This window comes from Oreochromis niloticus, linkage group LG22, assembly GCF_001858045.2.
Source record: "Oreochromis niloticus isolate F11D_XX linkage group LG22, O_niloticus_UMD_NMBU, whole genome shotgun sequence".
Taxonomy (NCBI): domain Eukaryota; kingdom Metazoa; phylum Chordata; class Actinopteri; order Cichliformes; family Cichlidae; genus Oreochromis; species Oreochromis niloticus.
The window spans coordinates 21024231-21051404 of record NC_031985.2 but is presented as its reverse complement, the minus strand read 5'-3'; the positions used below and the strand labels follow the sequence as shown (position 1 = coordinate 21051404).

General features: G+C 38.5%; 1 protein-coding gene and 1 long non-coding RNA gene across 3 annotated transcripts in view; one reads left to right on the top strand and one right to left on the bottom strand.

Moving 5' to 3' along the window:
* necab1 (N-terminal EF-hand calcium binding protein 1) overlaps positions 1–27174 on the bottom strand; it is a 41795-nt gene extending 14621 nt beyond the window's left edge. The window contains exons 1-6 of one of the 2 annotated variants that reach the window (XM_005478510.3): positions 26807–27174; positions 23882–23906; positions 20442–20550; positions 14214–14239; positions 13913–14010; positions 6485–6621 (exon numbers count right to left, since the gene is read on the bottom strand). In XM_005478510.3, coding sequence (XP_005478567.1) covers positions 6485–6621; positions 13913–14010; positions 14214–14239; positions 20442–20550; positions 23882–23906; positions 26807–26896 — 485 coding nt within the window. In that variant the 5' untranslated portion in view covers positions 26897–27174. The remainder of the gene's footprint in view (positions 1–6484; positions 6622–13912; positions 14011–14213; positions 14240–20441; positions 20551–23881; positions 23907–26806) is intronic. The other variant, XM_003444079.4, reaches the window with a different exon arrangement.
* LOC102082863 (uncharacterized) lies at positions 22473–24552 on the top strand. The gene is made up of 2 exons (XR_270309.3): positions 22473–22677; positions 24522–24552. It is a non-coding gene; the product is annotated as an uncharacterized LOC102082863 (long non-coding RNA).

Genomic DNA, 27174 nt, shown 5'->3' with positions numbered 1-27174 from the left:
TCTTACAATCTGTGATGAGAATCAGGTGTCTGGAGCCACAGTTGTCTTGACTTGCATTACATTTCTATGTAATGCTGGTCTGACAGTGATACTAATGGCAATGACAAGGTATGTGCACCTACAGGGTGTCTTCACCTAAGATTTATCTTACTGCTGTCAAGTTGTTGGTTCCCATACTTTGAAGGGACCTCAGGGTGTCTGTGAGTAGGCTGTGTGTGAACATGCATGATTATGTGTGTGTGTGTGTGTGTGTGTGTACATAGCATGTCATAATTCTATTTTGAACTCGTTCTACATTTTAAACACCGTACATGCTCACTTTTTCAGTTCCAGGACTATTACCAGATACAGTCACGTGGAAAACAAGGTCCTGTGTAACCAGACCATGCAATGATCAGAGAAACTACAAACCCAGTCATACAAGAAATGATTGCTTACAGTACATTATTGCTGCTAAATGTGCTTCTACAGTCATGGGTATATTTAGTTTTTCACACACTGCTTCTGTATTCTGGTTTACTTTTGTTAAACAAATGATGGCACACTGTGATCACGTGTTGATTTTCATCTGCGGTTGTGTTTAATAGCAAGAAAACCAACAAAGCTTTTGAAACTGAAGTTTTATAAGGAATAATGAACAAAAATTTCAGGAAGCTGATGTTGGAGACTGATGGCAGATGAACAGCAAAACACAGTAAAACATTATTACTACTAAAATGGAAGGAATTTGAGGTATAAGACCAACTTATACTCTAGATGTGAACTTTACAAACCCTTCACTTATTACAGCAGCAGGGTGAGGATGAAAAAGTGAAATAAGGAAATAATAGAAAAATAAAAAAGGAAAAATAAACAGTGGGAGTGGTATACACAGACATACATGTATATTATAGCTCCATCCTACACGGTGGCTGTAACAGCTTATTGCTGAAGGAGCTGCTCAGGGCCTCCAGTCTCATGCAGGGGTGAGAGGTGTTACCCATAATGGATATGAGCTTGGCTAACATCCTCCTCTCACCTACCTCCTTTATAGAGTCTATGGGACTGGCCTGGACACATCTGGCCCTCCTCACCAGTCTATTAAGCTATTTTCTTCCGTATTCTTCTTTAATTCAAAGGAAGGACTGAATCTGTTCTTTCAAACATGTTTAAAGGTTTACTTTGATTTTTAAAAAGTCACACAGAAAACATTTTACATGGGATACACTTGTTTTTCAAGACTGTGTGATCGAAACTTTGTTTTTCAACTGTAACTGTGCAGTATTCAGGAGTGCACTCATTTCAGTCTTAATGTAATGACTTTTGAAGCAACCAGGTTTTCTTCAGCTTGATCTGGTTTTGTTGGGAAGAGAGTGGTGGGGCATAGCACAGTTTTTAATTCACAAGCTGCTGTCTAATACATCTATACCACTGAGACTTGATGAGGACAGATTGGGAGGGGCAGATCCCTTTTGATCTGCCAGTGAGTCATAATCTCACCTACATAGCTGCTTTAATTGCTAAAACTTTCAGAGATATCTAGCAGATCAAAGCACAACAGCTTCCCCATCCACATGGTCCTCCTACAGTTTTTATGCCAACTGAGGAGGAGGGAAAAGAGGTTTCGAAGCTGGAGAGCAAAGTGCGACTTAGTAGAAGGGGAATAAAAGTCAAGATCTCAATGCTCATCTTCTTCCAGAGGGGATGAAGAAGAAGATGATGCCAATCCAATAGGAAACATAAAGCTCTTGAGCTATTGTTATGGCCCAAGCTCAGTTCTGAGTAATACCATCATGGCCTATTCACATATATAACTGAATACAAAAACCTATTTTAAACCACCAGAGAGAGAACCACATCTCCGAATGTTTGGAAGGACGGAGCAATTCAAACGCACAAGGCAATTTCTCCAGTGAGACGGCTGCAGGAAGAGGAGAAGCTGCTTGGGGAACGAGGGACAGTCACACTTTGAAATGACGTGAGAATGAAAGAACGATGCATTTAGAGGGAAGACAGTCTGTGAAGGTCTCCTTAATTTAAAGGTTGTTTATCCCAGCGCATCATTTTCTGCCCATGAGAATAAATGTCAACATAATTATTGTGTGAAACAAAATATTATGGAAAGCAAAACTGTATCAACCCAAAAATATAACTGGAAGTAAAATGACTTGACGGGGATTTGGATCTTTGTTTGCGATTTTGATAACTGCAGATGTAACGTCGGAAAAGATACAGACTGAAGCCACCCCCTCATTTCTCTACTGTTTCCTATTTTTATTTCTAAGATGAAAATGGGAAAATAGGTGTAGTGAGCTCTTGAAATATGTGCAAACATGCATGGAAATGCAGTATATAAGGCAAAAGCAGAGACTGTACAGTTCTAATGAGCTTGGAAGTCAATAATTGGAGCTTGAGAAGAAAAGTGACTGGACTTTGAAGTTTTTTTTAAAACGTTCTACCTCTCATGCAAGAAGCTTCTTCAGTTCATAGTCACTATTTGGTATGACCAGCTTCATTTTTTAAACACAGCATAAACTCTTTGGGAGGTTTCTAGTAATTTGTAGCCCTCAGGAATAGTTCTCCAGGCTTATTGGAGGATATTCAAAACTCTTCTTTGGATGCTGGCTGCCTTTAGATGGTCCCACACTGCTTCAGTAATGTTGAGGTCCAGACTCTGTGGAGGACAATCCACGACTGATCGTGTTCCATTGTTTTTCTATCAAGGTTTCCTTTGGCTGCATTGGCAGTCTGTTTGGGATCATTGCCATACAGAAAAAATAACCTTTTGCACATCAGATCTTTTCCAGATGGTGTATGATGGTTGTTTAAAATCTGATTGTACTTCTGTGCACCACCACCACCAGCTGAAATGCAGCCCTGAACAATGACAGAGACTCCATCATGCTTTACAGATGGCTGTAGACGTGCACTGCTACACTTCTCGCCTGTCCTCCTCCGTACAAGCTGATGATGACTTGAATGAAAAGTTCCAAATTTAGATTCATCACTCCATCAGACCGGTTGCCCCTGATTTTCTGTGTAGTTTTTGTGTAATTTGGCATACCTCAGCCTTTTCTCCTTGTTTAGTTCCTTAAGCATAGATTCTAGTCAGCCACCATTTCTGATGAGGCTTCATTGAACAGTAGACGGATCAACTGAAGGTTCAGATGCATTTCTCAGGTCCTGTGTTGGGTTTTTTGCTGGGTTTCGTCAGAGATTCTTCGTAGCTGCATCCATGGTATGAACTTTAAAACCCAACGTCGCCTCGCTCTTAAGTTACTGTACTGGGTGTCCATGCTTTCTGCCCTGAGGATCAAAAATTAGCACTTGATTTTGGAATCACTCGTGTCATTCTGCCTGAATTTGATCAGCAAATGTCAAGGAAAATTCTGTATGATTTCCAGCAGAGGGCATAAAAATAAATAGCATTGTTCCTGTACTGCACTCCAAAGCCTCTCAGTGCTGGAGTGTCACATGTCTGTCAAAGATACCAGCTGCTCTACACTGAGCTTCGACCTTTGCTGCATAAAGATTAAGGTGGCAAGAAAAAAACAGAAGGACTTTAGGACTGCGATGAATGTGTTTGGAATACCAAATACTTTATCTTTAATCTAACAAACAGATTAATTCCAATATTTTCTTTTCTCTTTATTTAAAGATCAAAGATAAAACTGTCACTGTTACACGTGTGAGGCTGAAGAAACCAATCTTTTTCAACCTTATGCTTCTCTGAAAGTCAGCTTTAGCAAACAACGTTGTGTCTTCTTAAACCTCATTTAAATCACATCTCATTTTTCCAGCATCCAATAAGCACTTAATTAGAAACACAGCAAGAGTTTGCAATGGAGTCTTTTCAGCAATATGTTTCCTCCGCAGAGACCCGAAGAGCAATTAGAGAAACAGAAAACAAGGGCAGCCTGGAATTAAAAACAAAACAAAACAAATGTATTATTTAGTAACAGTTCAATTTCAGAATCTGATGAATGCAGGTTTGGTTGCAAATGGCAGCAAATTGTGGCTCAGTTGTTGATCTGAGACTGGTGACAGGTGCATCATTACCTGTGCTTTAAATACACCAGGGTTAAAATGAACACAGACAAGACCTGCAGGGGACACCCATCTACATCCACACTTACACCATATATAATATGTTGCACGCTGGTGAGTCATCCTCACTAATGAGGCATGTCTGATTCCTGAACGCAGATCCAGACTGATCAAATATTTTGAGCACATGCGGGAAACAGAGTCCACTAAGAACATGAGCCTCAGGTTGAATCATCACTCCTTCACTTTTCACACTCAGAGGCGAGTATTCATTAGCAGTCAGTGCATTTATAAAAATTATAATAATAAGATCATGACCATATTAAGTCATATTTTTAATATTCTAGTATTCATAAACATGGCTTGCAGTAGTAAAAACAAACACACAACAAAACAAACTCCCATTTTTACACATTTTCATGATGATTGTGAACAGTTGTGACAACACAGCAGCAGAAATTCAACAACCCTGATTCTGAAAAAGAATGCTGCATAAACTGTTAATAAAAACAGAATGCAGTGATTCCCAAATCTCATAAACCCATATTTCATTCACAACGGAAAACATATCAAATGTTTAAACTGAGAAAGCGTACCATTTTAAGAAAAATATAAGCTCATTTTTAAATTAAAGGCAGGAATATGTCTTAAAAATGTTTTTTCAGGGGCATGTTTACCACTGTGTAGCATCCCTCCTACTTCCTTCAGCAGCCTGTAAACATCTGGGAACTGAGGAGAGCAGCTGCTGGATATTTGGGAGAGGTTGTCCCATTCTTGCCTGATAGAAGAGTCTAGCTGCTTAACATATGTTTTGTTTCACGATGCTCCAAATGTTTCAGTTGGTGAGAGGTCTGGACTGCAGGCAGGCCAGTCGAAGCCATGCTATTGTAATAAATGCAGTATGCAGTTTAGCATCTTCCTGCTGAAATATGCAAGACCTTCCCTGAAAAATCCTCTGGATGTTATATGTTGCATATGTTGCTTTAAAGCCAAATCCAGATGTGTAAGCTTCTAATTTCACCACAGGCACTATAATGCACCTTCATACTATCAGAGATGCAGGCTTTTGAGCTGAGCATTGATAACATGCCGGATAGTGCCTCTCCACTTTAGTCCAAGGGATGTAGTGTCCAACATTTTTCAAGAAGAATTTTACATTTTGATTTTTCTGACCACAGAACGTTTTTTTTTACTTTTCCTCAGAAACCTGATTATTCTGTGCCCATGCAGTGATTTCAATGAATCACATCTTTCTTTAATACAATACTACCTGAAGACCAAAGATCGAGGGCATCCAATATTTATCCCTGGGCTTGTTCCTTGTGCACAGAGATTTCTCCAGAATCTTTTGATAATAATAAATAAATAAATATTCAAAGTCTTAGTCTGAAAATGTGTCTGAGAAACTCTCTGAGATCCTCTTTTTTTTTATACACAATCATATTATTGACTTGTTGCCCATTAACTGAACTACCTGCAATATACTCTTTTTAGCGCTACTTTTCCAGCCTTTTGTTGCTCTTGTCCTAATTTTCTTAGATGTGTTGTTACCATGAAATTCAAAATGAGCAAATATTCTTCATTAATCAGTAAAATATCTAAACTTAAACATTTGATATATGTTCAGTATATTAAATCATATCAAATCAGATTTCACTCAGTGTTTTTAGATGCCATTCATCCATTAATCATTAGTTATTATTAATCTCTGGTTATATTTCACAGCTTGCTTTTTGTCCTGTATTCCTGCCCTTACTGCTGGCGGTTTCTTCCTGTTAAGAGGGAGTTTTTCCTTTCCACTGTTACCAAGTGCTCGCTCAAAGGGGTTTGTTTGATTGTTGGGGTTTCTCTGTACTATTGTAGGGTCTTTACCTTAAAATATTAATCACCTTGGGGTGTTGTTGTGATTTGGTACTATATAAATAAAATAAAATAGAATAGAATTGAACTGAACTGAAATATTTATAAATATTTTTATATATATTGTATTGTATTTTACACTGCACTGACTGATCTGGCACCATTTGTTAACGCAACATTTGGCACCTTGTCTGTGGAAAAAGAAAGAGAAAGAACTGAAAGATCCTAAAATGCAAAAGAGAACTACAGTAGATGTTTTAGCTCATATGAGCACTGTGCTTCAGTTCTCTCAGATATTAATAAGCCTTCTTTAATTTCCTCCACTTTGTCAACATTTCTTCGTGGAGAACAGGTTAATCAGATAAATTAGGACAAATAACTGCTGGATTGCAACAGAAAGCAGGTGTGTTTCACAAACACTTAAGAAGAACCTATGCTGGCATCCTTAAGTCTAAAATGTGGGAGGCAAACTGGTGTGTGTGGTTTAAAAAAAACAAAGTGAGAGCTGTAATTATTGGTGCTATTGTACAATATATTCTGCCCAAGTTTGAAAGACTAATTGTGCGTGTGTGAATGACCAGGGGAGATTTGTTCTTACTTCTCCTGGCGAGTCTGCTCAGCTGTGGTTTCCATGGCACACTCGAGTGAGCTTTGAAGTGAATGAAGCTGATTGGTTGTCTCCTTCAGCAGGAAGCGGGTCACAAACTGCTCCAAGTGGGTGGACTCCTGATAATCCTGTCAATCAAGGCGATTAGAGGAGGACAAGTTAGAGTAGGAGGCACGGTGAAGGAGGGCCGAACGAGGAGAGCTGTGACACGTTTCACATGCCAGCCGGGAGTCACTCGACGCCCAGACCTCCTCTGCTAATTAAAAGATGCCCACGAGTTCATTCATTTAGAAAAGATTACACAACAGTGCTGCTGGAAAGAGAGGAGAAGAAAGAAGCAGATGTCAAACCTTCTTCTTATTAACTTATTTAATAAAAGAATCCCTGTTAGCTGTGTTTGATCCATCACACCAGACCGATGTCAGCAAAGTGTCAGTTGACGTCGAGTTAAATGTAGGATGGTGAACTTAACCTGAGTCGAGTTTAACAACAGAATGTTTCCACAAAGTGAAAACTGAATTCTTCCATGTAACATTTACCAAGCTTACAACTCATTCTTTGTTTATGTCATGATTTAAATGGAGAATTCTGTCCAACAAAAGCTTTCAGCTAATATTTTATTAATTTTGTTGGCAGGTGCCCCCAGTTGACAGATACACTTGAGTTCAGCACCTTTAGTTCACTTATAGCATGAGCAAATGCCTTGATGTGGTAACTGTAAATGCAGGTGGATGATATACTGTAAGGTACACCCAACTTGACTCAGTTGAGAAAGCTGCTAATGTTCAGTAGTTCAGATATTTATTTCTGTCTGAGATCAGTCATTTTTATTTCAATAAATCTTTTTTTGGCTCTTTGGATCCAGGATTCATGTTCCAAAAGAAGCAAAAATCTAAACAGGAGGTGACGGCACAGAAAATGACAGGAGGTGATTTAATAGGAACTGATCTGCTGGTATGTGTGTGTCAACACTGATATACAGTTAGATCCATCATTTGTTGGACAAAAACTTTTTTTTGTAGTTTTGCCTCTGTACACTGCCATTGTGGTTTTGTGCTTTAATTAAAGAGGTTTTGCAAAAGAAAGAATAACCAGTTTTATACACTTGCCTTCATTTTCGGAGGTTCAAAACTAACTGGAGAAACTAATATATTTGTTTTCTAAATATAAAGATTTTAATACTTGGATGAAAATTGTTTGCAGCCAATGGCTGCCTGAAGTCATGCTCTGCTGGCCCTTTAATGCAGCCACCTTTAGTTTAGATGTCTTTCAGTTTTGTCTTCAGTAACTCAAAAGCTTCTCTGTTGGGCTGATATCAGGTGACTATCTTGGTCATTGAAGAATATCTCATTTCTGTACCTTGAAAAACTGTTGGATTGCTTTTGCACCACACTTTAGGTCATTATTGATATTTGATTGATATTTATTTATTCATCCAGTCATCACATATTACACAGACTGTGCACTGTCCACATTTAGTTAAATCTGAGCAGAGAGTTTAGCGCTGTACACTTCAGAGTTCATCCTGATGCTTCTGCCAGCAGTCACATCAATGAACACCAGGGACCCAGTCCCACTCACAGCAATACATCCAAATACTATAATATTGTGTACATCATACATCATGTTTGACAGATGATGTGATATGCTTCATATCATAAGCTGTTTCTCTCCTTCTGCATAATTTCCTCTTCCCATTATTTTGGTACAAGTTCAACTTGGTTTAATTGGTCCAAATAATTTTTACAGAACTGTGAAGGCCCTTTTATTCTGGTGAAGTCTAATCTGGCCGTCCTGTTCTTCAGTGTAACCAGTGGTTTGTACCGTTTTGTTAACCTGCTGTAGTTTCCTCTTTTATGAAGGTATCAGTTGATTGACCCTGACAATGTTATATTTACCTCTTTGAGATTGTTTTTTACTTGGTTAGTTTTGTGTAGTTTTTTTCTTCACAATGATTCTGTCTGTTTGTGAAGGTTCTCAGTCATCCAGGTCATCGTAGCCTAAAGAGCTTGGAGAGAAATGCATCTGGAAGTTTCTTAAAGATGTTTCACCTCTCATCCAAGAAGCTTCTTCAGTTCTAAGAGCAATTGGTGGACAGTCCCAGATTTTAAGCCCAATGGGAGCGTCTAATCACACACGCAAAAGTCACAATCAGGTTGTGGGTCACAATCAGCCAAGGTTTCAGGTAAACCCATTGTGAAACCTAGCCCTACCCTATGATGTGACTTACTGAGGCCAAATGGTCCAGGATGTGAGTGGGCGTTAAGGCGTCTGGGAGGGGATCTCAAAACTGGATTATAGATGGCAGACAGTTGGTGTCGTAAGCCACCGCCTCTGTTCAAAGATGGTCATTCACAGTGGACACAGATGGCTTCTTTCACTCCTCTTTCAAACAACTTGTCTTCTCTGACCAAAATGTGAACACTGGCGTCCATAAATGATTGACCATTGTCTTTACGATGCAGATGAACAGCTGAGTCTTGTCCCGTCGAAGTGGCTCTGATTCTTTAAGGCCTTTTGGTGTTGCTGAGCTGATAATCAGAATGGACCAGACTTTTAAATTTTACTTCTCCTTGTTGCTATCTGATAAACTCTCTTACTTGAATCAACATGTCTTTGACCTTATAATGAAAGCTCTAGTGAAAAGCTGCCAAAGACAAACCAACTCCAGAGCTTTTCTCTGCTTAATCTGTAATAAAACACCAAGGAGTCAGCCCTGATCTGTTTCCCAACTGTACATTTACTTTTTGGCCTCTGAAAACGGGGGCTGTGTATAAAAGTGGCTGCAATTATTAAACATATAAAACAAAATATTTGTGGAATCCTGTAATTTAAAGCTGGGAGTCTGAACTGTAAGTACACCTTTAAATACTTTAAACTGTACTTTTAAATGTGTTATGGGTAAGAGGTTAGCAAACATTTTCCAATTTACATATTCAGGAGTTCTATTTATCCACATGATGTCACTATTTGCTGCCCCTTTGGTTTGTTTTGATCTCTACTGACTCCCCAAAAACATATCAGGCTGCTAACAGCCTGAACACATTCATTAGTGTTCACTCTGTAGGGTATTTATTTATCAGAGAGAAAGTGAAAGGGTCTAAATGATGGTAAAAAAGCTGAGGGAAACTCAGTCATATGATACCATGTGCATAGTCGTGATACTATAAACATACACATGCAGTATTGAGAAGTATGGCTTTAAAGAATTAAATGTGTTATTTTTGCGGCTTTAAAGCTGTAAACAAACAGCATCAATCACCACCTCTTAATGTTGCATCCTTCTTCGGATTGGTGTAACAGGTGTTTGCCTGCAGTTATTTATGGGAAATAACATGTTTACATTTCTATTATGTTGGCAACAATCAGCTTCTTGTCATTTTGTGAGTCAGAGTTGGATATTTTTTCATGGCAGGTTGGAAAATTAGACTCCATGAGGCTTTGGAGAGATGTCATTTGTTATGCGTGGAACAGCGCAGCAGGGCTAAGTGCTGTTTTGAATCTAATCAAAGGAGAGTGAGGGATGGTCAGCACAGCAGTTTGCTGTTTGCATGGCAGACCTGCTCCTACAGTTCTGAGCACCATGACTGTTTGTACACTCCACTTACAATGAGGCATATGAAGGCAAACGCTAATGCAACTTGGATTAGAGAGTGCGTAATGCATGCATGGGAGCAAAACAAAAGATAGTGTTTCTTTCTTTGGGTAACTGCTGTGTTTTTCAATAGTACGATGAAAATGGCTGAATTTTAAAAGCTGGATTTGTTTATGTGTTGTGTACATGTGTGCGCAGACACACACACACATAAACACACACACACTAATTGCAGTTTGTTGAGTGGGTTCCTCCTGGGAGAGAGATAAACTCTTAGCAGCTCCTCTAGCATTCAGATCATTAAGACTCTTCCCCATCATTTCTTTTAACAACATACATACACAAAACCATATGTAAGCAGACTAGATTAGGATTAAAGATAACACAAAATCTCTGCAGTGTTTGCAGTATTACTTTTTTTTTAAGTCTCATTATCTCGCATACAGAGTTATTGTTTGATCCCCTGGCAAACGCACACACATGTACACACCTGCACACACCTGCACACATGCCTGCGCGCTCGCTCAGCCAGAGTGAGTCACGACAAAACCGGTAAAGGTCAGTCTCCTGTGATCTCCACCTTTGTGCAAGTGTGTGTTAGCGTGTGTGTCCGTCTCAACAATGTAGAACCATTTTAAACAGCTTCATGTTTCTTTTTTTTGCCTCTTCTTTGATCTTTTATTTTCATTTGTACAAAAGGTCAAAGGAGAGCTTTGTTGAAGGCAAAGGTTTTCTATAATTTTCTACCTCATTCTCTGACCCAGAACTGCTGCTAAAATCATAGCATTTAAGTCCGCACTGAATAAATGCAATCCCAGCCCTGCAATCATACCTCAGCTTCAGCTTCAGTTAGTTGTTTTTACCCTTAGTAATTATAAAAATCCTGATTAACAATTATAATTAAATGACATCAAAAGCAAGCTGATTGAGCACAACAACTATGCTAAATAAAACCCAGTTTGCATGTTTTAATCTGTTTCTGGGGAGTGTGTAAATTTCCACTAATTTTAAACTTACCAAACAGCAAACTACACGGCTACATTTTACCAGGCAGCAGCATTTTTTTTTTTTTGCATATTATTTTTTTATCAATTAAAACTTTAGATTACAGGTTTGGCATCAGTATTTGTATAAAATAAAACACGGACTGAGTCTGATCACATAGATTTGGATCTTCAATGCTTCTTCCAGCACCCCCGCACATGTACATAAAGACTTGAGGCATGGACACAAATAAATTAGCTTGTGTGCACACACTTATTGTATTCCACTGCAAAATTAAAATATATATTAAAAAAAACTCACCTTGCAGCCCCCTCACGTACATCCCCAGCCAGAGACTACCCACTCAAATACATACTCAGCCCAAGAGAGACGATTGAGCTTTATTCTTGTGACTAAAGGAGCATCTGTTCTCCTTCTTGCTCAGCCAATACCCAGAGACAATCAGAGAAACACGGGGATTGTATTTTTTTTTCTATGACTCATTTCTAAGGTCAAAGAAATCTTATAAAAGCACCAGCAGAAAGGCTTCATCGTGGTGAAATCCTGTGTGTCTTTCACAGTCCAGTGTTGGAATTTAATTTGGAAGTTATTGCACAGTCTGTCCAATTTGTGCAGAATAATTTGTCTTCATTTAGGCTCAAATATCCAATGTGAGTGTTTGCTAGGGGGAGCACTAGAGATTTTCTTGTGAGGATAAACTACAGCCTTTTAAAAGCTGAGTGCAAGGTGAATAGCATCAGTAGAAAATGATAAATCCTTAGCATACACACTGCCTGGTTCTCCCCTCTGCCACCGCCCCACCGATGTCTCATTTCCGGCTCTCAGTTATCCTCTTGGAGAACAGAAAAATGATTTGAGGTGCGATTTGATTTTCACACCTCAGCTTGAACATGTTGAGACCCTTGAATGATTGCAAAAGGGGTTGCAGAGCTATGTGTATTTTATCTCTGCAGAAATGGTGAAATTTCAAGCAGGTGTACTTCACAGCCATGCTTCTTCATGTCTAACCTTTTTTCCACAACGCCTTTTTGTCTTATGAGCTTCTACTACTTTTTTGCACCTCATATTTTCTTAATAAATCTTTTTTGATCCAATTTTTTTCCATAAAATCTACCTTTATTGCTGTTTTTCCCCAACACACTCTATAAACCAAAGCCTTATCTGCCATTGGCCATCATTTATCTTTGTCACTACAGCTTTTACATGTAGAAGTTGGATGTCATCATTTGTTACCTCTTTCTGTGCCAGTAAAAAAAACAATACAACTGACAAATTAATGGTTTGACTCCCACACAATGGCCACGATGAGATGTGTCCGCTTCACTGAAGATCTGAGGGGCGATTTGAGCTTCACAGCATGTGTTGTGTGCGCCAGCTGAGATACTACAAAGAAGACGAGAGAGTGTGACAAAGAAATAGAAGTTCTCCCTCCAGATCTAATAAGCCACCTCTCTTCCTTCTGCTCACATCCTTTTCCCATTTCTCTTTGTCATTTCTCCTTTCACCCTGCCATTTTTCTTCACATCTGATCATTCCTGTCTTTTTGACTTTATGTCTCATGCCACTCTCATCTTCCTTCCTCTCGTCTCTGATAATGCAAAGGGCACTCTGCTTCAGACAGTAAGATCAAGAGGACGTAATACATAAAGATCAAAAGCCATATTTGTTTGGAAACGCAGCCACAATCCATTCAATTTGTCATCTGTGCTGGCTGCAAGTCCAAAAAGAATTATAACATGTTTTGTTCTGGGGGGTTCATTAGTAGCATGCATGAGCCATGGCTTGTCCTTTCTGGCTCTGTAATGGAAATGTGACTAATGGGAGATCTGAGAACGCCAGCTGGGCGTCCTCCCAGGAGCATGCTGATTTTCAGCATGTAGCTTTGGACACATTCTGGGAAAATCAAACATGCCTTCCTATTGTCCTTACATCTTCTGAATTTAATCAAATGTTTCCTGTGTTACTCCAATTGACACAACTTATCTCAAATGTCGCATCCACTGAGTCTTAACTCACTCACTGTGAAAAACACACACACATATGATTGTGATGTCTGATATCTAGCAAACAAAAATTTATAAAGGAAATTATCATTAGATAAATTTATTTTATTGTAAAAAAAAATTAAAAATTAGTGGCCTTTGCTACGTGAATTCAGCTTACAGCCATTTGCCAAGATGTACCTAAAGCTCTACTTTAACATGCAGGTATAAATAGTTCTAATTTATTATGTCACCACCGTGTCTGCATGCCTAAGCGCAGTGAGTTGGACTGACTTTCTTATATAGCGCTTTTCTACTCTCCCAGAGCACTCAAAGTGCCACATTCACCCATTCACACACTTTCTGATTTTCAGTGGTTCCAAGCTAACGTTCACACACATTCATACTCTGATGGATGCATTGGGTTAGTATCTTGCCCAAGGATACTTGGCATGCAGACTGGGATCGAACCACTAACCCTCCAATCTAACCTGTCAATCAGTAGACGACCTGCTCTACTTCCTGGGCCACAGCCACCAATGTGATTGCTGCCATGTGATTGGCTGATTAGATATTGAGTTGAACACGTGTAATAAAATTGCTGATGAGTATACAGACACACACACATGCATATATTGGCAACTTTGTTACACCAAAGAAACTGTTGACAAAACAAAAATTTCCTTACTGTTTTATGCTACGTTTATAATATTAAAGGTGCATTGAAAATCTGTTGTGTCAGTGGCTTCAAACCTACTTTATTTTCATCAAGACGACCTTCCTGATAGAAAGAGCCCAAAAAACAGTCTAATGCTTTAACTTATTTTGTCATCTTACCTTCTTTGTTTTGTCCATCGCCTTCAGGATGGACATGTTCAGGTCTTCTAAGGCAGCAAGAACGTTCTCGTATTCACCGAGGTGCTGGGAGAAGTACTCTTCGAAGCAGAAAAACCAAACCAAAAAAACATTTTGTGAGTCAGACAACTGGGACAGGGCTGTAGGTGTTTTGTTGAAGAAGCACTGGTGTGACACCTCACTCGCACTGCCTTAGGGGTTTGGTCTGGGAGCATGTGACCATGTCTAACATCTTACTTTCCTATCTTTACTTTTCTGTCTGTATTTAAAAGACTCAACTTACCACAGAGTTCATCCGTGTCCACATTGCTGTAAAAGAAGAAAATGACAGGTATTTAAATTAAAAACAGACATCTCCAGGGAAAGAGGTACACTTTTCCTGCAAAAATCTCTTTGACACAGTCTTCGCTTTGATGAATCAATGTGATGACAGATAGAACTGAGTAAAATATGCGATGAGTAACAGAATAATTTTGGTGTTTTGGCCTCCAGAGGCATGAGTGAGAGACAAATTGGCCAAATGGGGAGTTTTTGAGTCGAAACCTTTCAGAAATGTTGGCTGTTTCTAATAAATGTTCATGCATGGATGCTTTTCTGGGTGGTCTGAGTATTTTTGTTCCTGAAAGAGAGAGCCTAAAAGAGAAAAGAAGTGGAATAAAGGAGAGGTGACGAAGTGAAGAGAATATTAGGCACTATATCAGCACTACAACGATCTTCGGGAGACACAAAAAACACATCTTATTTCTTGCTCTAGTCATTGATACCAGGGGATTTCACTCGTTTAAAACGCATTTCATGCAAGCCGTGGCTGCTGTTTGCAAGACGAGAGTGCTGCAATCAATGATCCAAACAGGAGAAAACACTTACAAACAGCTGAGAATGGAGAGAGGAACCAGAAGTCAGAGAACTAAGTAACGGACCATTAGCCTCTCTCCTGTTTTGCTTGAAGCCTGGTTGCTCTGACACCGAAGGTACATTATCATTGCTCTGAAGATTTGTTACCTTTATAAATAAATGAAACAGCCTTGAAGTACTGTAAATACAGTTAATTCCATATCAATAATCTGCCTTCCATACATGCAGCATGCTGTGTATGCCTGTTTAAATCCAGTGTATTGAATAATGTCAGTGTTCGACATGGACCTGAGCAGGTTTAACAGCCTGTCAGGCAGTCCTTACAATCTGGTTACTCGTTCTTTAATCAATATAGGATTCAACCGGAGACTTCCAATTGACTTCCTTACAACTTTGTCATCTGCCTCCTCCTGTGTTCATTTCACAGGTGGAAGCACACATTAACACGGAGTCTGGTAGAGATAACAGGAAACTGGACTCCACTGCATGTCAACAGTATCCACTTGTTTGTGAAGTAGTTCGATTGTGTACTGTTTTACACATTCACTTGACTCAGTGAAAGGTTGTTGGTTCAATTCCAGCTATAGCCACAAATCCTCTTTAATATTGAGTCAGGAAGAGATCTGGTGTAAAAATGTGTTTGTGAAATAATCATTATCACTTTAAAATATTAAGGAAGTAGACAGACGTTTAGATGGTGATGACTGTAGGAGCAAGTGGTGACAAAGCCAGACAATTTCTTCTTGCTTTTCAAATGGCTATAGGCCAAATAATGTGTTTTCTTTTGTTAAGTCACCCCTATCATTAGCTTAGCTTGTTGAGGCTATGTAAAGTATACGATGAGGACTTGTGCACTAATGACCTCTTCATTAATTACACCTTGCTGTTGCTGCAGATCAGAATATGCATATGCTTTGGGTATAAAGGGATGAACATGGTCAGCAGCAATAATCAGGTAGGCTGTGGTGTTTAAATGATGCTCAGCTGGTGCTTAGGAGGCTGAAATGTACCAAGAAAATATCCTTAACAACATTAAACCACTACCTTCTGCTTGAACTGCTGATACAAGGCAGGACTGATATATGCTTTCATGTTTTTTTACATCCAATTCTGGCCCTGCCATCTGAATCAGACCATCATCCAACATTCAAAGTTCAACATGTTCAGAGATGCTCCTCTGCATGTCTTGGTTGTAATGAGTTCTGATGCTCAGTTTAAACTTTAGCAGGTCATTGCAACCATATCAACATGCCTAAAGTTTCTAAGTTGCTGTCATGTCATTGGGTGTGTGTGTATATAATAAATTTAGTTAGTAACTGTATTCTGATTTTAAGAAATCTGGATTTGTTTCTAAAGTTATCCTTTTATAAATGTCTATAAAAATCAATTAAACTTCAGTTTTGATGCCTCTGTGCTGGGTCTGCAAAAACCTTTTCTGAAAAAAATGAAATTTAGTTGTTATTAAGTTCAACTTTAGCTCTGTGAGTGTGTGTACAACACTTCAAAAGGCTCAATAACTGGTTAGGTGAGGTGACCAGACTTACTGATGGCTGTGGCCACCCCAGAGCTTGTTTTTTCTTTTGTCCACTTGCAGTTTATGTAAGTTTGGACACCAAAACAGTGGAACTGTTGAAACATATTGATTTAAATTTAAAACTTCCAAGGTGATCATTGTGTGATGTAACGCCGAGTGCAAATCTTGCATTCTTATAATTGTTGTGATGATGTGATGAGCTGCAGCAGCTATTTATTCAGAGAGCGGAATCAACCTGTATCAAACCACTTGTGTCAGAGCGTTTCATTTTCTGGTTGTTTAATTACACCAATGAAGTAGGTAACATGAGTGACACACCACTGTGTGGAATGAACAGAGATATTTTAATAAGCTTCCTGATAAGTGTACTCATTAAGCAGTGTTAATAGAATTAACACTGTTTGCTTCGGGTGATATAGACAACAACAATCATCCTGTGACTATTACTCTATCAACAGACACTAGGGCCCAGTGTGTAAACTAAAAGCCCCACAACATGCAGAACAAGTTCCTTTACATTCTTGTGTAGTTTTAAGCTAGCTCTTTGTTTATAATAGCTGGCTGGATGCTCAACAGCTGCTTGTTTTAAAGCTTAGAAAAGTCTCTTTCTAGTGTTTTTAGACCACTGATGCAGAACCTGCATCTGATTAATGTGAGCCATACCAAAGAAAACTTAACTAATAGCTTACACAGAATGAAGTTTCTTATTATGAAGCACTTTTTGAAGAACTATTTTCAACCTGATTCAGACTGCAGATCTTTATTAGTACACATAATCGTCATTATTTTTCAATGTCTAACGTCAAACTGAGGGCCAGGTCAGGTGGTTTATTCAAAGTGGTAATTCATCACAAAAAATACTGAGTGCTCTCAAGTCTTCGACATCTCTATTAGAAAATGTATTCCTATTGAAATAAATCACTATCATCACTTCTTCTGTTGTGAATAGCTGCAGTTTAGTTTCATAAAACCAAATGTCCAGCAGTGTCGATTCAATGCACGACAGAGTCAGTGGCTAAAGTGCTAAAAGTGGCGCTCTGTGTGAAACCGCTAACGCTAACCATAAATTCTCCATTTCATTGGCAGGTAATCAAGGGTAAACCAAATAGTAATGTGTGATTATATACTGGTTGTACACGTTGATAGATGATACAGGCATAAAGTTACTCTATATTATACTGTGTATATTTATGACAGCACTTGTTAGCTTGTTTGTGCACATGCTAATTGAAGCGCGGTACAGAAGCTAGCATGGCTTCACACTTTTATTTCTCTTCTGTTATCACTATCTAAACATAAGATCAATAACAGATGCTTTTACTAACCTGACCATGTTCTACATCACTCTACAACAACACACTTATATTTAGTTCTACTTGTTTCCTTAATATACAACTTTAATCGGGGACTTTAGGGTTAAGGATGCCAGTGTTATATAGCTGGAAGACAGAGATTAGAAATAGACTTACATACTAATCTAAGCTTTGTCAAAATGGCACTAAAAGCTTTGTTCACCTGCTAAATGCCTCTCAGACAGAAACAGTGCTTCAGTGCTGCACTGCTATTATATAACTGAAACTAACAGCTATTTCTAAATATCTTCTGGCTCAGCGGGTCATTTGCTCACAAATGCCTTCAGTGTAATCACAGAGGAGCGACTGTATAAGTATTATCTGTATCCTGATTAGGACTGATGCAGGAGCTGGTTCACATTATAATGTCTGCAGGGAGCATAAGTAATGTGGTTTCTCATGTGTGTGATTTAAAAGAATTGGTGTGAACTAAAAAGCAGAAAAATCAGTGCAAATCGGTCGACAGTAAAGAGTCAGTGTGTCTTTGGCTTCCTCTCACCGTCAGGTGTTTGGGACATTGTGGATATAAAGGGAACATTGCACATCAGTGCCTGATTTTTAAAAGTAGATGATCTGTATTTACACACGTTGTGCTTCCACCTCCAGCTGAGTCTTACAGAACAAAGCTGCAGGTCAGGAGGAAAAGAGGAAGACCACAGAGAAGGTTCACAGGTGTAGTGAGGGAGGATATTGGGACCATCATTAACGATGATTTAGGCCTCATTGTGATGCGTTAATGGTTTCCCTGATTGAAAGGTGACTTATAATACACAAGAATTTGGAAACCATGTTAGACGCTAGCCTGATATTTGAGAGTAAAGCATGCAGAAGCTAACTTTATTTCCTCTCCTTAGTGGCAGTCTCTCAGGGTGAAACACATACAGAAAATACATAGAATAAACTGGCTAACATCTGCATCAAAATAAGTTGTACAGCATGGGAAACACAACAACAGTATTACAATGAACGACTATATAAGAAAACAGAATCCATCCTGCCTGGGTGTTTCTAGCCTTTAAATACAGTTTAGTGATTCCAGGATATAGCCCATAACATCGTCACCCTTGAAAGGAAACGGTTGCTTATATTGGTAGTTAAGAATAGATGCTGTAATAGTGATTGGGGAAAAAAAGATGTGTGAGCCAAAGGGAGTGGAGAAGACGACGGGTGGGGTCAGCTATGATTGTGCTAACGACACAATAAACGCAAAGCTGCAAGTTTAGTCCTCTTAACACAAAAAACGAGAATGTGAGAGAAGATGATGGGTGAACTCATCAAATTAATATTCTGTTTGAGTTATTTTGCGTTGGATGTTTTATATTATAATCTGTACAATGTATAAATCAATAAAAAATGGCTCTCTTTTCTCTGTTTTAAGTTGTTATGATTTCCACAGAACACTAAGCTTGAACATGAATGTTTTATATGTAAACACTACACTACTTGGTGAGAAACTATAAATGATAACACATCAACCAGAAGCTCACTGCTCCTGTGCATTAAACAGGAAGAGTAAACAGAAAAAAATTTAAATTTGTTCAGATCATTTTGAAGGTCATAAACATAATAGTTGCAGTGTTTATTTCATATTATATAATATAATATAAATAGCGTCATATAGCTTCAACCTGTTTTTCAGCTGTGGGAGAAACCAGAGTTCCCACAGAAAACCTGCACAAGTGCAAACTCATCATAGAAAGGCCCCGCCTTGGTTCAGAGCTGGGACCGGCTTGTTGTGAAACAAGAGCACAAACCACTAAGTCCCCATGCTGCTGTAAGCAACGTGCTACAACCTTTACACATTATTGAATGTACAAGATGCAACGCAACTCTGAAATATTTGGGTTTAAAGCAACACTTGGCTTTTTTATTCAGATTGCAGTAAAATTAAAAAAAAATTGAACATAAAGTCTGAAACAGACTATTACAGCTCTGTATTTTCTAATAATTTTTATTTCATTTTTACTTTTTGTTTTTACTCAGTTTCAGTTAGTTTCCAGGGTCGATTTGGTTTAGTTTTTATTGGTTAAAAATGTTTAATTTCAGTGTAATTTTTGTTAATGTCACTGTCAGTTTTAATCCGGCTGTCTTAGGGCGAGAGGCAGGGTACACCCTGGAAAGGTTGCCAGTCTGTTGCAAGGCGAGCACAGACAACCATTTGCACTCACATTCACACATATGGGCAATTTAGAGTTTCCAATTAACCTATTCCCACTGACTGCATGTCTTTGGACTGTGGAAGGAAGCCAGAGTGAACCCACGCAAACACGTGGGAGAACATGCAAACTCCACACAGAAAGACCCTGGGCTGATGGAATTGAACTCAGAACCTTATTGCTGTGAGGCAACAGTGCTTTCCACTGTGCCACAGTGCTTACTTTTATTTATTTTTTTTACTATGTATGATTGTATGTCAGAGGCAAAATTTAGAAAAATCTCTACAGGTATTACAATTAAAAAAAATTTATTTTTGAAAGCAGGAGACTCAGTCTTGTACATTCAAAATTACCTCTTGAAGCCTCATTGGGAAAGCTCCAATAAAAATTTTACCAGCCATTTCATTTATATTGTTATATTGTTTTAGTTAGTTCACAAAATAATTTCAGCAAATAAATCTCTTCTTACTTTTAAAAAGATGAATGTTATTAAAAAGGAAAACAGAACAATATCTTTCAGAATTTGGAAAGCGATTACTCTCACCCCGACAACAACCGACACATCTGAATTCAAGCCATGGAATAAACTGGTAACAAGGTAAAGTGAGTCTTACTCTGTGTTATGGGTATCGATGGTGTGAAAGAGCTCCTTCAGTTCCTCAGCTGTCAGGACTCCGTCAGAGAAGTAGGATTTGAATTCGTCAAAGGACAGCTTTCCATCATCTGGGGGTAAAGAACAAATCTTCTCAGGATAACTTCTTTCTAAATACTTCAAAACATCTTGGATTTGGTTTGTGTTTGCAAGACATCAGACCATAAGAAAATGTGTCAAAAAATGTAGAAGTGAAACCGGTGGATCATTTTGTTATAAAACTGATAAGATGGCATTAATAAAGAATTTTTGTCTTGAGCTGGTTTGACCTGAGGTGTCTTTAGATGTTAAAAATTATACCATTTAAAACATGGCATCAAGTTTAAACATCAGTTTCTCTTTCACATCAAATGAGGAGTAATATAACATAACAAAATAAACCAGCAAAGGTACATTGTTCTTGTTTTTATTATCCCTCTCTCTATATATAAAGAGAGGGACATCACCATTTGTTCCACTAGACTAACATTATATCAAACAGTCAGTCATTTTTTATGATTTGAGGCTCTGCAATTATGAACAGAATAAAAGTAGTATGAAATATTCATGAGCTGAAAATAAACACAATTTCAAAACAGAGCGCTCCAAACTGAACACCCTCCGGCGAAAACAAAGACCAACGACATCTCGTTTTTCACGCAGCTCTGGCTCCAGTGGTGTCTTCCTGTTTTTGTGACACAGTGTGGCCCGTCCTCAAATTGTCACTGCTGACCTGATCTGGAGGAAATGTGTAGCATGTTTCTATAGCTGCTGTGAGGGAACACAATCACATGCCCAAAAATAGAGCCTACAGTGAGTCACTGTCAGTGCATTCAGAAATACGCTCGGAGCAGGTTTGGCATGTGCTGCTCCTTGTGCAACAATAAAAACAAACATGTGGGATGACTTCTCCTGCTGCATGACAAGGCTTCAAATCATACACGGCGTGGGATGGATATTTAGTAGATGATGGAGCATGTCATGCCATGTGAACAATACTGATTTGCTATTTTTGGTCATTTCTGCTAAATTCAAATGGACTGCATTTATGTTGTGTATGCTGCAAGCCGCAGTCACACATTCATGCAGGTTTTTAATGGGTAGATATAACAAATACACTAATGACACAAGGGGCAAACGGGTCAGCAACTTATCCAAGAACACTTCTACATGCTGCCTGGAGGAGTTGGGGATCAAACCATCAGCCTTCTGCTACAAACTGAGGCCTCGAATTCAAAAGAAGGACAACTAAATGTAGAGGTCTGTTAATTTGTCGGTATGTTATATGACTTATAGGAAACTTTATTCTACTATTTTCCTTTTTAACATTTTAAAACAAACAGCTGTTTCCAGAAATGGGTGCTAATGTTTACTTGTTTATTGCAAAGTACACCCGCCAGGTTATCGCTGATGGACGTTATAGGATGGACATAGAGGCAGTTTTTCGTGACGTCGCCTTCTGAACCCTCGACATGAACATTTTGGCCATTTCCAGCTTGTTTCTATGAAGCTGTCAAACAGGGTGAATCTCAGACATCGTGGCTACTGCACTCATGAGTCCACAGTCACACAGACCAGTCGGGAAATCCCTGGTAAATATCAGTTGCTAGAAAAAATGTGTATTGTCCGACCAACTGGCAAGTGGCTGCAGGTAGTCATTGGGTGAAAGTGGTTACAAAGAGGTATACAGTACTGTATCAAAAACAGTGGGATTTGTTTGGTCGCTTGCAGGTTGTCATGGTTACGTGTAGTCTGCATGGAAGACGCAGACTTGTCTGCAATGCAACTCACCAAGCGGTCGTGAAACTTGAAAAAGAGTGACCCAAACCAGAAACAGAGACTACTCCCCTTCAACATAAAAGCTGCACCTTTTGAAACATGTTGGTTGCATCAGTTAAGAGCAGCTTTTAATTTGAAAAGCAAACGTTCTCTGTTAGAAGTAGGTGCATAGATAGAAAATGAGACAGCTTTTTATAGGCCATCAGCTGGGACTTAACCAGCTGATATTAATTTGCACAAAGTATCAGGACTGCTTTCTAATTACTGACAGATTTCAGCAGGGGTCATGACTTTTTGTGCCTTTTTGCACCTTCCTTTCTTCATATGTTCAACACCTTTTCTCTCTGTCATTTCTTCTATTTACACATAACTTAATTCATGGACATTTAACGTGTGATTTCTTTGCATGTGTGGATTGGATGGGTTGTTACCAACATCTGGTAAGAATTTCCTTATAAACTGATTTATTTTTTTCTTATATTTATTGTTTTGTGGAAATTAATGAATGGTTTGGTCACGCTTTTCACAGTATTTTTACAACAAATAGTTTGCAAGTGTTTTCAGACAAGTCGGGGTCTTCCATGAGTGACTGAGGTCTAAGGTTGGAACCTGTCAGTCACAAGATAACCACAACTTAAAGCATCATCTAACCAAATTGCTAACTTTCCTACTCCCCTGGCTAAATGTTAAATTGAAATGGTAAACTGTGATTTAGCATTATACTCTAATGAACAGCACAAAACCACAGAAGATGTAATGTAATGAGGCGGTGATACAAGTAGACTATAAACTAGCAAATGTGTTTATAAAGCAATCAGAAAAGTGAAATAAAAAATAAAGTCGCCCCCTGCAGATCATCATCATGCAGATTTGAGGCACTTTGACGTTTGTCCTCATTGTTCAGACCCGGAGGCTACTTAAATCTTTTATATATAATCTATGTTTATGATACACTTCAGTAAAAGTCAGAGCATCAAAGTCATTTCTTACAAAAACATTATTTAAATTTAAAAAATGAACATTAGCCAGAATTAAATGAAAGAAATTTAGATCTCATTTTATTTATTGCAGAGCATATTTAATATCTCAGCAAACGAAGACTTGCTTGAATAGTGTGGGGACAAAACAGTTTTTAAATGAAAAGTAATCAGTGAAGCAACTTAAAGAAGCAAAGATGGAGGATTTATGTGCATCCTATATTACACTTGCATGTGTAACAGAAAGAGATTTACACTGTTATTTTAGTGCTTTTTGGATTCCCTGCCTTTGTTGTCTGCTCTTCTCTGATCAATAAGAACATAAAAGATGTATTTTTGTATGTTTATCCTGCATTAGAGAGTGGAGGTGAAACAACAACATAATTTACCACCTGATAAGGCACCTCTGAGTCATTTTGTGTGGACCGCTATCATAAAAGTGTTCACAAATGTCAGTGTTTTTCTTTGTAAATGCTCTGAAACTGAACCTCAGTGGGCATGGTCAGTTTCCTGTTTCCATGGAAACTGACAGAGTATCAGCAGAGAGTCATGATTGGAATTTCATTGAGAAAGTAATCTGTGAAAGAAAGGTTGAAGTGATGCTCAAGACAGAAGAGAGTGGTGTTGGTGTGTGAATCTGAAACGAGCCAGATGGTGAAATACTCACCGTTTTTATCGGCCCTCCGTAAGATCTGTAATTAGGAAATGAAGAAAAAAACAACAGGATATTAAAGCAGGTTCCACACCACCAGAGTTAAAGTAAGTGTGTGAGTGCGAGGATCATCGATCACTCTGCCGAAAGCAGTGCGTCATTAAATTATTGATAGTGCTGTCCCAGAGTCCAGAGGAGATGAAAGGCGGAGTGGCAATGACCACATCAGCTGTAAAAGGCTTGAGCCACCAACCTCGAAATAGCACATCCTACTTTTACTTACTGTGAAGAAGAATCTGCACAGGCGGCTTTAGAGGATAAATCTATATCTACATGATGTCTGTTTTAAATTCATTCATTTATTTGTGGGATTTCCCAACTAAGAGGACTCTAGCCCAAAGCTATACACAGGTTTAAAAAAAAGAAAAAGAAAACTACTATAAAATATCCACCCACCATCTTCAAGCTCCTGGCAGTCGATTCTGTGCTCTGATTTACTTTTTTTTTTCAGTTTTTTTAATCTGCTGTACAAATACTGCTTCTCTCTGTCTTCATCTCTTAGTTAAATTCAGTTCCTCTACAAAGCTACAAAGCAGAAAAAATTTGTTTTGTTTCATTATTATTTGAAATATCTAATCAACCATTCACTTGGCAGGAACCATCACAACCATGTTAGAAAATGGTCCTAAAAAGAGAAAGAAAATATCCAGTGAGTGGCCGTTCTCTGGATGAAAATTCCAGAATGAACTGACTGCTTTGAGCTGATAGGAAGGCAAGAGTAACCACTCGTTGGAACCAAGATATGCATAAGAGCATCTCTAAATGCCCCACATGTTGAATTCTGAAGTAGATGTGCTAATTGGTTTCAATTTCTGCTGCTACATTCGGATGGCAGGGTCAGAATTTGTCATAAACAACATGGAAGCATGGATCCATCCTTGTATCAGTGATTCAGGCTGCACAGTTTGGGTACCTTAGTACTGACTGAGCATCATTTTAAGGCCACAGCCTACCTGAGTATGGTTGCTTATCATTATAACCACAGTGTATTCATGTTCTCACGGCTGCTTCCAGCAGGATCACATATCATCTCACAAAATTCAAAATCATCTCAAAATGGTTTCTTCAGCATAACAATGAGCTCCCTGTACTTAGTCACAACATCTGAGTACAGGGAGTCCCCAAATCTCAAACCAACTGAGCACCTTTGGGATGTTGTGGAACTGGAGATTTTCATCATGGATGTGCAGCCAAAAATCTGCAGCAACTGTGTGATGCTGTCATATCAATACAGACCAAAATCTGTGAGGTATGTTTCCAGCACCTTGTTGAATGTGTGCTATGAGGAATTAAGACATTTCTGAAGGCAAATGTGGGACAAACTAGTACTAAGCTTCATGGTGTACCTAAATGAAGTATCTGGTCAATGTACATAAATTAGAAAAGACCACCAAAAAAGACATCACTTTGTATTACAAGAAACTAGAATAGGATTTTTTTTAAGTCATGGTATTTATATTACATATAATTAAGTTTTTATCAATTAAGTATACAAATAATATAGATATTAATAAATACTGACAATAAGCATCTGTTCCTGAAAGCTGTCGTGTCTGTTCTTTATCACCCCGTGAACGCATTGTCACAATCTTAATAGCACAGGCTTAAATAATATTTAGAGTAATCTTGATGACTACTCCTGCCATCTCTGCTTTTACCCCTGTAATTAAACTCAAGTCCGGGTCTCATCTCATTTCATACCTCAGCTCACCCTAATGAAACTTTCATATGCTATTAATAAAATAAATCTCACACCACAACAACAGCAGCAGAATAAAAAATGCAAATATCTGAGGTAATGTCAGTGATTGGCTGGATAGATAGAGGTTTCTGCCTTTAATAACTCTGGTTAAATGCTAAATGTGCTACAAAGCACTTTTCTCCTCTTACCGAGCACTCAGAACACTTCACTTGGTTCATTTGTTTTCATTCTGTGCCTTCCTGAAAATACTGGCAGCCAACAGGTTTATGATTAAGATATCACAAATGAATGAAAGCATGGAGGGAAATTTAATCAGTAGGTGGATAAGAGGCAGAAGGCAGTCTGATTAAAAGCAGGGGTAAAGCTGCTAAGACAAGAACACTTGGGGAAGGGTCATTAGATCAGGAGTTTAAGATGTGTGAGGAATCAATCCTAGGCGTATTTTAATGTCCACACTTAGTACACCCTCTGCACCTGCCTCCATCCCTAACAAAAACAGGACCCAAACAGAGGACCCGCTTAAGGAAAATCACCAGCATGTCTACAACTACCACCTATGGCCTGGTTTGTTTTTTGTTTTTTGCACAAATTCGCGGTGAAAAATAGGAAATTAAGTGAATGTTCATAATTTAATTGAATATGTACCCCCACCCCCTGCACAATACTCAAACAAAACCTACACCCATGTTTGCATGATCATTTCCCCCCACAAAAAATACAGTTTATCTTTTCAAATTAGAAATATGTTAATGTTAATTAGATTTTTCATATTTAAGCTGGATTTGTGAACAAACATATCAACAAAACGGGGCAGATTTCTACTAATGAATTAATTTACTGTGTTTGATTTTAAAGCTGAGGAGAGGTGAAAGGAGTAAGCTTTGAAATCCTTCCACCAAATAGATAAAGTACATGTGAGTTGTATGAAATAATTACTAGAAAGAAAGCCCTCTGTACACGTCATACATTAGAGGAATCCATATTAAATCAAGTGAGCCACAATCAACACTAAATGGACTTATTTATTTCTAATAAACTGAAATCTGTAAACTATAATGCATTTTTGTAAGGATCATATCATCCTGCTATATATTTTTTTTTCTACAGTTAAGTTTTTATAATGTTGATATTTAAGTGTAATTTTGGTCTTAATAAGGATAAAAACACTTGATACTTACATCAATGAAAATGGACATTCCCTTTTTGAGCTCTATTTGAGCGCTGGGCTCCTCGGACACCGGCTGAACCTCTTCTGAACAATCCATCATCCACAGTGTAGCTTCACTTGTGATCTGCAGAGGAATGTGTGTCCGCTTGAACCTCTTATTCTCCGACTCCGTGCCGCTGACAAGACACGCGAAGTAACGCACAAGTTCCGGGCTGGAGTGCCACAATTAAACATTTACTTTAAAAAGCCGAAAATAAGAGTTAATGCGATCCTTACAGTGCACGTAACGAAGCCCAAATATAACTGCCCTGCGGTCAGCTTTGAGACTGCCTTTCCCTCCCTGTTAGGCAGCGATGTGCAGCTATATGCTTTTATTTT